The 14,339-nt window shown below is 35.7% G+C and overlaps 1 protein-coding gene across 2 annotated transcripts in view; it reads left to right on the top strand.

The window, feature by feature from the left end:
• The window catches only part of LOC126966228 (NADPH oxidase 4-like), a 37,520-nt gene that overhangs the window by 8,899 nt on the left and 14,282 nt on the right, over window positions 1–14,339 (top strand). For both annotated transcript variants that reach the window (XM_050810183.1, XM_050810192.1), the window contains exons 2-6: window positions 67–162; window positions 1,243–1,441; window positions 10,626–10,723; window positions 12,541–12,719; window positions 13,624–13,735. In XM_050810183.1, the coding sequence (XP_050666140.1) occupies window positions 67–162; window positions 1,243–1,441; window positions 10,626–10,723; window positions 12,541–12,719; window positions 13,624–13,735 (684 nt within the window). The remainder of the gene's footprint in view (window positions 1–66; window positions 163–1,242; window positions 1,442–10,625; window positions 10,724–12,540; window positions 12,720–13,623; window positions 13,736–14,339) is intronic.

Raw genomic sequence — 14,339 nt, 5'->3', positions numbered from 1 at the left:
CCACAGAGACACTCTACCTATTTCAATCAAAATGTTATTTCTTTAATTTGTAATTTATTGTTTCAGATATCATGGATCTCAATAGTAACATATCACTTTTACAATTCATTTATTTATTACAAGGATGAGCGAAAATATTTTTATGTAAGGCGAATGCTTGGGGTAAGAAAAAGTATTAATTGTTTATGGTACCTACATATTCAAGTTTAAATAGTTTTCTTCGGTGTTGGATATTTGTATCACTGAAAGTCCTAATCTATGCTCTATGCGAAAAGATGTGATTTACAATATATTTTGCTAGTTTAACAACAATACTTCGTCGAATCCTAAACTTCATTTAATCTTCTAAAATAAATAAATACCTACACATGATATTATATAAGTTGTTGTTGTTTGATTTAAACAGGCTTTTATATTAGTAAAATCTTAGGCTGATCTCTGAAAGTTGTTTGCGGAATCGCAACTTATTGACAAACATTCTTGTTTGTTCTCTCTTTCTTATTGAAGAATTGACAAATAATTCGTAGATCCGTATTTTAAAGATTATTATTTACATCTGTCAAAATTGTTTGTATCAGTAGATACTTTTCCTCATTCAGATTCTCTTGTTAAAAAAAACCAAATGTAAATTTCTATACTTAACGAAAAAAAAACATTACCATAAAAATAAATAGTTTTTTCATTAAAGATTTTTTTTTAATATCTGTGAATGCAGACTTGCATTTTTTTAATAATCAAACAAAGTGTTTTTGTCAATTTCTAGCTGCTGGACCTGTATACTCTTTAGTATAACTTAATATGTTGGCATTACCTTTGCATTATCTTTGTTTTAAGCACTCTTTCTTATCTTTTTCTATACAAAAAAACCAGATGAACGGGCATACCAGTCACTCGATGAAATAAATATAAGCCCGTGAAAATGAAGGAGTTAAGTTATTTGGCTTCTCTTTATAGAGCTTCCAAATTCTAATCTTGTTTTAGCAAGACTGCTACTTTCAAAAAAATCTAAATGCAGAATGAAAGTAATTGCCCAACCGTCTTGCAAATGAAACTCAACTTTAGTCAGATAAACAATACTCAGACTAAGGACTGGATTGCGTATGGTCCTATGAATCACGGACATTAAAATTTCTGTAGGCGTGTACACTTTACAAGTTTTGGTTGAAACATGTTTTGCAAAATTATCAAATAAAGCATCAATTGCACAGAGTTACTTGAATTACATTACATGTTCTTTTTCAGATCAGTTTCTGCGTATCTCGTGCTACTGCGGCGGTCTTGAACTTGTGTTGTGCGCTAATTTTGCTGCCTTTCTGTAAAAAAATTAATCAAATGTTACACAAACCCTTATCAAAATTATGGCCGAGACTGTTCTTCTTTTGGCTGGAGAATGCAAAATGTTTTCATATGACAGTGTCAGTTACATTACTTCTCTCGGGTGGTAAGTTGCTCTGATGGATTTAAATTAAAAATAAATAAGATGATAAAATATAACTAAACTGAGAAGAAGAAATATTTCCAATAAGTATAAATTAAGAATAGTGTGATTAATAACATAATATTGTATGTTTTTGTAAAAATAATAAGTAGAAAACACACGCTTTTAAAGAAAACCATACTAAAAAGTCGAAAATAATATTTACTCAACATAAACTACGAATAGTGTGATTAAGTAACAATTAAAATATATTTTATTGTAATAAAGCATGGGGTGCTTGATGTGACTATTATAAATGTTCTATTCACAAATATTGGTAAAAGTAGAGTCATTTTGAAGATATCTTAAAATCACCCCACGCATTTTCTCTGATTTACTCACTTTGCAAATCCTACTAACACGAAAAAGTCTTTTTATTTTTAGGCTTAATATATAGGACCTATGAAATTGCCGTTTTGAAATGAAATGAAATGAAATGGAAATGAATTTATTTCGGAAGAAAAACTGACATATTCACACAAAAAAGTTAAAGAGAACAAAATATATGCTTAATCTAATACTTAACTTACTTAACTTAATACAAAAGAAACAAAAGCAAAACTTGATGTGGCAGTGGTCTTCCAAAACTGCAGTCCACTCAGTTATAGATGTGTCCATACACTATGAGCACAACACTGATTTTCAGTGACCCCATTGTGTGAAGTTTGGAGCTGAACTGACATATTTTTTAAAGTAAAAAATATAATTAATTGTGGCACTAAAATAAGTATTATGAGAAAAAAAAATATGATTAAGAAAAAAAAAATGTAACTAAAAATAAATAATGAGAATAACAAAAATAATAAAAAAACGTATGTGTGTAAATATATAAGGAAGAAAAAATAATAATAAATACGAGAAGCTATTTTATATAATACAATGAAATTTAAACAGTGTTCACCAAGGCAGGAGATGTAGGGAGGTATTGGTCATTAATAAGTATTTTTTGTATTTTTTTCTAAAATTCGAGACTGTATATAAACCCCGTAGCGGCGCTGGTAAATTATTCCAGCACTTGGTGGCATTGTACTTGAAACTTCCCCTGAAAGCCGCAGTGTGATGCTTGGGAGGACAAAGCTTAGCCTTTACAATGTTCCTTGTTATAAAATTCAACACCCTGCCCTCATTTGCCCATAAAAGTTTCGAATAGAGATATGCTGGCGTTTTTGTCTTTATAACTCCAAAAATCATACAAGCGAAGTGTAGCCGTCTGCGACTTTCCATGTTCAGAATATTGGCTTCTCTAAGATACGGACTCACATGAGATCTGTGTGGAATATTCCAACAAAACCGGGCACAGGCATTTTGCACTCGCTGTATAGTACTTTTGGTGTGGGCTCGTAGTCTAGGACCATACGTAGTGTCATTATAATTATCATAATCATGGAGAGCATAATTAGCCGCCAGCTTTTAGTATACCTAGAGGGTCACCAGTTGATCAACGACCGACACCACGGCTTTCGCCATGGACGGTCGGCAGGTGACCTTCTGGTATACCTAACACATAGATGGGCGGCGGCTATTGAAAGCAAGGGGGAAGGCCTGGCAGTTAGCCTGGATATAGCGATGGCCTTTGATCGTGTATGGCATAAGGCGCTCTTCTCAAAACTTCCATCATTTGGGCTTCCCGAGAGCTTGTGCAAGTGGACCTCCAGCTTCCTCACTGGGCGTAGCATACAGGTCGTTGTCGACGGATATTGCTCGAACCCGAAGCCCGTGAATGCTGGAGTGTGTGCAAGGCTGTGTGCTATCTCCTACGCTGTTTCTTCTGCATATCAATGATATTTTGGACACCTCCAACATGCATTGCTATGCGGATGACAGCACTGGTGATGCCGTATACACGGGCCATGCAGGTCTCTCTCGGGAAATCGTCGACCAGTGCCAGGAGAAACTTATGTCTTCTATCGAGTCCTCTCTCGAGAAGGTCGCGAAATGGGGTAAATTGAACCTTGTCCAATTTAACCCCCAGAAGACTCAAGTTTGCGCGTTTACCACTAAAAAAAACCCCATTTTTTCGTATCACCTGCACCGCTCTTCGAGAACACTTCTCTTAAAGCCGCGCCTAGTATCGGAATACTGGGTCTCGAAATCTCGAGCGATTGCCAATTCCGTGGCCATCTGGAGGGCAAAGCCAAATTGGCTTCGAAGAAGCTGGGCGTCATCAATAGAGAACGTCAATACTTCAAGCCAGCCCACATTCTAGCGCTCTACAAAGCGCAGGTCCGGCCACAAATGGAGTATTGCTGTCATCTCTGGTCTGGCGCACCCCAGTATCTGCTCGATCCATTTGACCACGTGCAACGTAGAGCAGCTCGAATTGTCGGGGACTCAGTGCTCTGTGAACGGCTGGATCTCTTGGCGTTGCGTAGAGACGTCGCTTCATTGTGTGTCTTCTACCGCATTTATCACGGGGAGTGTTCCGAAGAGCTGTTTAACCTGATTCCTGCCGCCGAATTCCACCTTCGCACGACACGCCACAAGTTAGGATATCATCCCCACCATCTGGATGTGTGGCGGTCCTCCACAGTGCGGTTTTCAAGGAGCTTTCTCCCTCATACTACAAAGCTGTGGAATGAGCTTCCTTGTGCGGTGTTTCCGGGACGATACGACATGGATACCTTCAAAAAAAGCGCGTACACCTTCCTTAAAGGCCGGCAACGCTCTTGTGATTCCTCTGGTGTTGCAAGAGAATGTGGGCGGTGGTGATCACTTAACACCAGGTGACCCGTACGCTCCTTTGTCCTCCTATTCCGTTAAAAAAAAACAAATGACTACTTTTGGAAAAAGAATTCCATGTTTTTAAAATAAAATTAAATTGAGTACTTAGCCAAACAAAAATTATTTTGATTTGAAATGGCCAGTACTGCAGAATGGCAATTTCATAGGTAAAGACCTATTATATATTTTTATTTATACCTTTGTCATATAATACGGCTTTCTAATGGTACTCGTAACAATCTGTAAAATCGGTTCAGTAGATCCAGAGATGATCCGCTACAAGGTCACAAGCTCACAATCTTCACCTCTTTATAATAATAGTATAGGCATAAAAAGGCATAAAAGGCATTTATTTTCTCAAAATTGATTCCTTTAGAATTCTTTTTGATGTCATTTCTTATACTACTACCGCTTTGGAAACAAATGGCGCTCTGAGAGAGAAGAAGCGGCGCAAGAAACTCTCCCAGCATTGTTTTTTTTGCGCTCTTTTCAATAAAAATATACAATATTGTACAGTCATTTCTATCGCTATGAAATAATCACAATCTAGTCCCAGGCTGTCATTTAGATATTCAGCAGTGGAGTAATAGGATTTACAACAGAGCCATTTTTTTATAAAACATTTAAATTTATTTATAGATAATGCCTGAACAGTGGCTGGGACTTTATTTTAGAAGTGTGTGAAGTACCCTAAAAGCTATTATGTATCTTATGAAGCCTACTATAATTAGTTACAAGCAATCCCTTATTTCTAGTGTTATAATAATGAAAATCACTATTAAGAGCAAAAAGGTGACGATTTTTGTGAACATATATTAAATTTTCATAAATGTACTGACAATGAACAGTCATAATATTTATATATAGATATATTTATAAATGCAAACAATCGATGTCATAATAGTAAAAGCTGATAATTTATAATTATGTCTACACAGACTGTCATTTTAAAGAGTGTCATGTCATGTCATTTTGAGACAGCTGTGAAAACGTCGAAAATTTTTAGGTTGACAGACCCTCTTTTTGAGCAATGTACGTGCACTAACACAAAGTGACATAGTACAAATCGTGAGTGTAATACGTAGCTTTTCACGCACACTAAAGTAATAATCCTGGCCTGTTTTCATTGGTTGTCTAGCAGCAAGAGGCTCTTTCAATACGCTTAAATTATCTAAGAGTAAAAGTAAATACTAAGTTACATAGGGAGAATAATATAATCATTGGAGTGGTCGTCTCCTAGAGTAAACATTGGCTATTTTTGCATTTGGAAAACAATTATCACCTCCGTAAAATGTGCTCGGTAACCGCGTGTACGAATAAATTCTGTGAGATTTGCCATAAGACTTATGTACACAATCTATTTGCGCACTTTAAAAAGTCTGTCGTGACCATAGACTTACAATATACTAGCGTATAGAGAAACACAACGTGCATGGGATAACAACATCTATAATTAATTACAATGGCTCAAATACTGACAGTCAAATCGGTTTGCGAATGAATTCAGAAAAATAATTGTATAGTGTATCGCAGTGTGTTATTGAACATTGAATGAAATCTGTATTTAAGTGGAGCCTTTTCTTTTACGTTTGTACGAACCCATTAAGTTTGGTTGGTACATAAAAAAAATTGTTGTAGACTGCTGATGGAAGTGAAAATTTAGAACCTTTAGTATTATAATTATTATCGATTTCAATTTATTATAATATATATTCAATTTATCTTCAATAATATTATATTAATTAAACAAAAACACTATTTCAACAATGCACATTGAACTTTTCACGAAAGCCATTCAATGTCACATTTAAGATACATAATACACAGCACTAATGTTACATAATATGTCAGCTGTATATAGATAGTATAATATAAGCATTGCGCTGACGTGAACTCACGGGATTTCACACATTCAAAAAGTGTCTAACTTTATATCTTTATTTTTTTAATTATTTATTTATCGTCTGCGCCAGTCATGGGCATGTAGGTGACGCGAACCCATAAGATTTTCCCCTACAAAAAGAACTCAACGCGGCTAATGAAGTTTTCACTTCATTATGGAAGCTACGAAAACAGTTACAGTTATATATGAAAAACACTAAAAAATAAAAAGTTTCATAGTAATAATAATTTAATGGGCTAGCAGTAACGGAGCTGCGTAGGACTTAGTAACAATGTATCATCGCCAGTAAGCCCTCAAGAACTAGGACACTTTAGGTGAGTGTGTTAAAGTATCTTCCTTAAAATTACACGCAAAATGCTTTTTTGTTCCCCATGAATTGGTGCTAAGAAGTAGTTCGGTCGCAATTATGTTACATACTTACACATGCGAGGCTTCTAAGTGACACTAGAGACGACAAATATTTAATACTATTTATATTATTTTTCTTAAGCATTGATATTTAAACATACCCCATACTAAAGTTTGCTAGAAGCTAAAAGAACAATAATCTGAAAATATTTGTAACTGTGAAAATATGTCTGTTTGTTACTCTTTCACAGATGAACTGTCCAACTGATTTTGATAATATAACGTCGTAGAGCAGTAATATTAATTCAGCTTTGCGTGACTAAGGCGCTGGAGCATACAATAATCTGTTCTACTTTTACTCAATTGGAACTTAGTCCGATTCTAATACCCAAAGTCCAAAACTTTGCTGTTAGAATTTTTTAGTTAGCCGGAATCCAGCTTTTACCTTATGATGGGATCGGATGGCCAAGGGCTGACGCGTTAGCATCAACATTCAAAGATTTAAAGATATTTATTTTATCCGTAGGACACAAAGTGCCACCATATATCTAATGAGTTCACCTATGGCAGTTCATGGTAAATCTTAATGTCTACTGGGAAAAGAACTACAAAGAAAAATCCAGCACAAGTAGGCCTTTAGCATCAATTCAGGGGCACAATAAATATTGTTGGCATGACCTGATGGCATTCCTCCCGCTCAACTCAGCCCATTCGGTTTCAGCAGGTCAGAGCTTGCTGAACAGTTTTCTGTCTAAGTTGTACTTCCAGCAAGAGCTTGGCAACAAGGGATGGTCGGCGATGTCCTTCCACCATCGTTCAGAGTACAATGGCAGGGACTTGCCGATTTGGGCTTAGATTTTGCACGAGAGAGGTCATTGAATCTGGAACCGTGGTTGTATTTCAGCTATTGAACTTTGCAGTTCGGATTCTTTGTTGCCAGCGCTGCAGCCCATATCGCATCTATCTTAGTAATGACGTTACGTCCAGGTAGACGGCTCAATCATCATGTTGCGAACCATGCATATTAGCATCAGTTGCTCAAAACATTTAAGGCGTATCGTATATAATGCAGTTGCAACCAGTTATTTTCGGTAATGAGTAATGACTTCGGTATTTTCCTGCGATTAAGATATATGAATAAAATTATGTTCAATTTAATTATTATTGTCTAAATTTATGTTCACTGGCCTTGAGTTTGATGTTTACATGATATAAAATTAGTAGATCTGTATATATAGTTCTTAGTATCTTTCCAAATTCGATCTTAATTAGTTCTAGCAAGTATCTGTCCCGACTCTGTGGTTTAAGTTAGCTCTAGTTATTATTCAGAATCATTCTATGTCATGAAATAAAATAAAATAAATCGCAAACTTTCGTTTGACAGTCTAGACGTCCACTCGTCCCAATTAAAGAGAAAAAGAATTAGAACCGAAACTCCCCAAAGTGCCCTAAAACTTTTATGCATCTACTCACTGCACTGTTATACCATTAAGTACTTCAGACAACCTAACGACGTAACAACCCCGTTTGTGAATTAAGTGAGGCTTAGAAACTTAACACGAAAAGTAAAAGGACTCAGGGAAAAATGGCGGCAATTTAGTTCTTAACTTAACAGCAGGGAAGGGAGTAAGTAGAATTGTTGGTAAAGTAACAACGGAGCGATTTTAGTTGATCAACTGCTAAATCGTTTCCGATTTGAACCGTCGAACAGACGTTTAAATTATTTTATTATATTGAAACCCTAACTACTAAGTATAATCATTCATTTAGCATTTGATTATATTAAAAGTGTTGGTTATATAAGAAAAACTCAACAAAATAAAATCAAATGGACTGTATTAATTTAAATTCTTTTTTACATTTTTAACAAATACTGCAAAGTCTAACCTAGGTCACTTTCGTACTCTTAATAGAATTGTACGCCTTCCTAAAGTGGATCAAAGTAAAGGCCTTTTTAAATGATAAGTTTTCTGTGTTTCGGTATAAACTTTGGATATTGCTATTGCTACAATTAAAATTTAGACTTTTTAAAAATATCTACTGTAATTAGTTAGTGACCATTGTGTTGGCGATGCTAATAAATAACTAAATAAATTCGTCAAATGATCTTCGGACGCCTTTTTTATATCCATTAAATCATCTAATAATTTAATTCCCTCATAAACGATATAGATGCTTCCAATTTAAGTCGCTCCAAAATCCAATCATGAATTATTTTTCTTTTAATGATATCAAGTCTTGTGAATTATTACAAAAATCAATAACACACTAGGAATTTTTCAATCATCTTTGCTACCAACATTAAACCGATTTTCCTCCTCCTCCCACTGGTAAACTGTCTTAACATAGTTAACCTACTAATATCGATCAGGTGGAACACGTTGTTATATATGAATGATATTCAGGAATTACACTATTGTATGACATCGCACGGTTTTTGTTTACCTGTGATCAAGTTTGACAATAATATTAGGTCCTTACATATGAAATTGGCGTATTTCGTACTGGCCACTTTAATCACGATGTTCTCCTCTTTGGTAAGGAATTCCAAATTCATTTGTACAGCTATTTACTCATGTATTTGTGCTTCGATGACCGTCATTCATTTGTTTTTTCTTCTGTTTTTTTCTGTTTGCGTCACTCATTTTACAAAATGGAAAACTTAAAGTATCGCATTATTTACGAGTTCGAGTTCCGCCGTGGTGCGGAAACGACTCGAAGGGTGAATGATGTGTATGGCGGTCATGTTGCAAAAGAAAACACATTTCGTTTTTGGTTCCAACGTTTTCGTTCTGGAAATTTCGACCTGCAGAACAAGCCCCGTGGAAGGCCTGAGACCCAAGTTGATAATGAAGTATTGAAGGCTATTGTGGAAGCGGATCCATCCAAACCACGTCCGAGTTAGCTGCAGGCTGCGGTGTTAGTGATAAAACTGTTTTAATTCACTTGAAGCAAATTGGGAAGATTAAAAAGCTTGAAAGGTGGGTACCTCACGAATTGACTGAAGCAAACCGGCAAACGCGCGTCGACTGCTGCGTTACATTACTGAACCGGCACAATAATGAAGGTATTTTAAACCGAATCATTACCTGTGATGAAAAATGGATTCTTTACGATAATCGGAAGTGCTCAGCGCAATGGTTGGATCCTGGCCAGCCAGCCAAATCCTGCCCCAAGCAAAAATTAACCCCAAAAAAGTTACTTGTAAGCGTTTGGTGGACTAGTGCCGGTATTGTTCATTGCAGTTTTCTCAAATCTGGCCAGACTATTAAGGCTGATGTCTATTGTCAGCAATTGCAAGCCATGATGGAAAAGCTGGCGGCTAAACAACCTAGGCTGGTCAATCGCTCCACGCCACTGCTACTTCACGACAACGCTAGACCACACACTGCACAACAGACTATGTCTAATGTCTAAGACATCCTCCGTACTCCCCGGACCTTGCTCCAACAGATTACCATTTTTTTCGAAATTTGGACAACTTCTTGCAAGGGAAAAAATTTAACTCTGATGGGGCAGTCCAAATCGCCTTCACAGATTTTATTGATTCCCGTCCGACTGGTTTTTTCAGTAAAGGGATCGATGAACTACCTATGAAATGGCAAAATTGCATAGAAAACAATGGTTCATACTTTGATTAATTAAATATATTATATTTAAAAATATTCGACTTTTTGTTCCTCCCATACAAAACGCCAATTTCATATGTAAGGACCTAATATATTGATTTGTCAAGTGGTTTCATAAACAACATACTACGGAGCTAATTCCAAACGTGGCTGACTCTCTACGACTTGTCAATCAAAGTCGGTTACAGTAACAGTTCAGTAACAATAGATCCTTGTATCTCGTATAGTCACGCAAATTCTACATCCTGACGTTAGCTGGTCAACTAGAACATGTGTCTTGTAACTCATATGTACAACAACCATTGGACGAGAATTAAATAAAAATCAATATGTATAAAATAATTACATTTTATTTAACTGAATTATTCAGTATCATAATATTTTCATTGGTTGTATTTAATACCTTCTTTATTACAATATTGTTCTTTCTACAAAAGTAATATAAGACGAAAAATATTTTTTAATGTATTTTTCAGTACAACTTCTTACGTGCTACATAAGGTAGGTATAAAATTACACTTTTTTATTAGATTCATTTTTGTTTCAGTTACTCATTCCATTTCGCATTTTATCAATTTATGGAATTTCTCCCGACATTACGATGAGCAGTGGACTGAGATTAATTTGGCTCGATACAAAAACGAGGTAAACTCTTCGAGATCTATCTATATAGTTGCACGCGTCATGATCACTGGGCGGCTGACGTCATTAACGAGTTGTTAGCTGTAGTAGTTACTGGTACACTTATCCACCCTCTTTCTACTGTCGTTCCGTTATAAAACTAATTTTCTAAAGACTCGTTGACGCAATAAGTTGAACTGCTACCATCACCACGGAGCCGCGGAGCTCGCCCGCCACGTACCAGAGTGTGTTCGGTTTTCAAATTACGATACGAAAAATATACGATATTCGACGTTTTTTAAAGCTCTTGTTATTCAGGCCTATTAGTACAGGCCGCAGTGATGACTTACCATCAGGTATGCTTGTTCGTCCTCTCTTACATAAAATGATTGATTTTAGTCTCTTGTGTGAAGCACAAACCAATCACAATATTCATTTACGTCACACAGTACACTAACTTATAGATGTTCTTCTTATTGCAGGGCAAGCTCTTGTCGGCGCTGTCTTTTTCAATTTCCTGTCAAATGCCGCTTCCGTGTCCTCCTTCTCCATGACAATTATCCTCTTCTTGATTTGAGTTCTATTACTTGTCCTTGGCCTTTCACTGCCTGGCTAAATATGTATGATATTTTTTTTATACATCTGTCATTTTGTATAAGATTAGGCTTCCTAATTTACTCACAATTACAATTAATTATAAATGTGAAAGTGGTTGTAGAGCATTATTTGATGAACATATGCATAAACGTATTTTGTTTCAAAAGAGGAAGTGAGTGGAGGTTTTGTTTAAAATAATTTCCCCAAACGTCAATTAATGTCAGAAGTAAATCAAATACGATATTATATCTTGGTTTGCTCCATTAAGCGTGAAGCCTGAGGGCTAGCAAATAATTGTCGCGACAGTAAACTGAATGGAAGATGAACAAACACACTTGAGCTCTGCGTTGGTGGTACTTCAAGGTGATTAAAATGAGAGCATAACCTTTGGCCAGAGGCGTGGAAGACAGTTGGAAAATGTGCGTTTACCTTTACTTTGAAAAGACATCCGTAATTGCTTTTTTAATGAGATATATTTAGCTCCACGCAGTATAATCGAGCTTCGACTTTGAGATGTTATTTTTAATTTTAATGATATTATGCTCGATAAGTAAATAATGTTTCAAATTAACTATAACTGTTGTTCTTTTACAGACACTAAGGCCCCCCTCATTTACCATTTACGCTTTATAAAAGGCAACATTAGGAACCCCGACTAATGATTATTTTTAGGATTAATATAATATTAATACTTATTAGGATTCAGTTATCTACCCGTGCCTACTCACCTCAGTTGGTTGAATAAATAGTTTGCATTGCAAATATATTGGTATAAGAAGGCCTTTCTTCATGACTAAATCAAATTATTAAAACTTAAGTGAGATATTATTAGCTAAATCTATTTATAACGGCTAAACTCACGATCGATGTTGTTAACGACTAGGCTCGGACCAATCAGAGGTCGTTCATCAGGGTTATTGCTCGTCCCGTCTAGCACTACAAATTTGCGCTCATAGTCCACGGGTAGACTAGCGTGGGGCGCGAGGTGTTCCAGCTGTGACGATGAGCAAGGTAGGACTATAGCGGTTATATCGCTATTGACATTCTCGGGTACACAAAATGTACCCACAATGTCTACTACGTAATCGTCAACACTATCGGTCTTCTCGTATTACGAAATGGGTTCAAAAATACGGGTTTTCATCCCGATATACCATTTCGATGTAATCGAAACAAGGTCACAGTTTTTTCATTTGTTCAACAACGTGTTGATGTCATGTTCTAACTCAGTGTGATCATTTCAGAACCCTGTATGTCTGTTGATGACAGTAGCAGGCATGTCGGGTCTGTTCATGTTGCTGATTGTGTTATGCATGGGCGTGACGTCACTCAGGATAGTTCGACGGAGAGTGTACAATGTCTTTTGGTACACTCATCAGTTGTACCTTCTGTTCCTGGTACTCCTGATCATACATCCGTTGAGGTGAGAAACTTATTTATGTAAAACATAAATGATGTGTCAAGATTAAATAAAATTACTAAATCTTTGGCTTTTTCATGGGGTAGTGAGTTATTATATGGTGTTATAAATATTAAGAAATGTATACAAAATATTGCGTATATTATCATAAAATATGTTATTTTTCCGGTCAGTTACCTCAACAATTTACATTTACCTTGTTAAGCGCAGATATATAAAATTAAAACCAAAGATATAAAATTTAAGTACATAATTAATTTATAAACGTCCTGTGACTGGTAACCAAACTAAAACACTCTGGAATAAAAGGAACTGAACTAATATCTCCGAACTTTATATTTAAATATGTAATAGAGTTTAGAAGGTTGATGTGAATGGCAAGAGATATCCTGGGGCTCTTCTCAACATGGGGTTGTATATATTCTCGTACATCTTTTTAATTTAGGTATCTAATGCTGGGTCCACATAAACTGAATGAAGGCCAAAGAAATCTAACGAATATGTTTTACCGTAGACTTACAATATACTAGCGCATAAACAAATAAACCGTGCAAGATTACGGAGATACAACGAGGTAAAGAAGGAAAGTGAACATATTGTAATTATAGCTCCTTAGTAATATACTAGCTAACACACATATTGACAAAACAAAATGGGTTACACATTAGCCGGCTGTAAGGTCGTCTATACACCTTAGTATATTCTATGGTTTTTAAATTTACCCAAAGCGAATGAGAGATGGGAGACTGTTCGGTAATCTTTAGCTCGCCGTTACTCTTTGTGTGTGGACAAGGCCTTATATCGTAAGAGATCATGTTCAGCAGTGACCACTTTTGTTCAGATCAGTTAGTCACCGTATTCTATTAAAAAGATGGAGTACATAAAACAGCAGCAATTTTTTTTTCAGCGGTGTTTTAAAAGAAGAAGTTGTAGATCAATTGAGTATTAGTTCTAGTCAAGAGTCACTGAATGAGACAGTTTATTATAATGTGCCAAGATTTACACCAATCAAGTCAAAGGTATGTAGAGCCAATAATGTAAATAGTTCATTAGCACAATTATACTAACATAAAAAATTATTTATTCCTATTCAATGCCTTGCCATATTTCGTCAAATTGCTGTGAATTTTTGCCAATTTAGTGCTTGTTCTTGCAAAGCAAAGTCAATAAGTTATAAAACAGTTATTAATAAATAATAGTTTTAAAATTTTAATAAGTCGCGCTACTAGCAACAGTGGAAGGTTTCTTTGCACAGAATTCCGTCTAAGTGGGCACCACAGCGGCTCTTTTTTCTGCCGTGAAGCAGCAATGTCCAAGGTTTATTGTATTTAGTTTTAAGGGCCCCGTAGCTAGTTTAATTATCCCACAAAAATAGCCAATAATTGACAAATTTTGTTCAATTCACAATTTTTTTCAAGAAATAGCGTTCGTCGTCTCGCTACCGGTAAGATTCCTACATTGGATACATTATCATTTATGAATACATCCATAAAATAAAGGCAGAATTTTTGAGTTTTATTTTATGTATTTTTTTTTAAATTATGTTATTTTTTAGTACAAGAATAACTAACTGTACGATTCTTCACTATTAACTAGTGATGTATACATGTATGTTGGTTAATA

This window comes from Leptidea sinapis, chromosome 1 (genome assembly GCF_905404315.1).
Source record: "Leptidea sinapis chromosome 1, ilLepSina1.1, whole genome shotgun sequence".
Classification (NCBI taxonomy): domain Eukaryota; kingdom Metazoa; phylum Arthropoda; class Insecta; order Lepidoptera; family Pieridae; genus Leptidea; species Leptidea sinapis.
The sequence above is the reverse complement of the archived record's forward strand: the minus strand, read 5'-3'. Positions and strand labels throughout refer to the sequence as shown.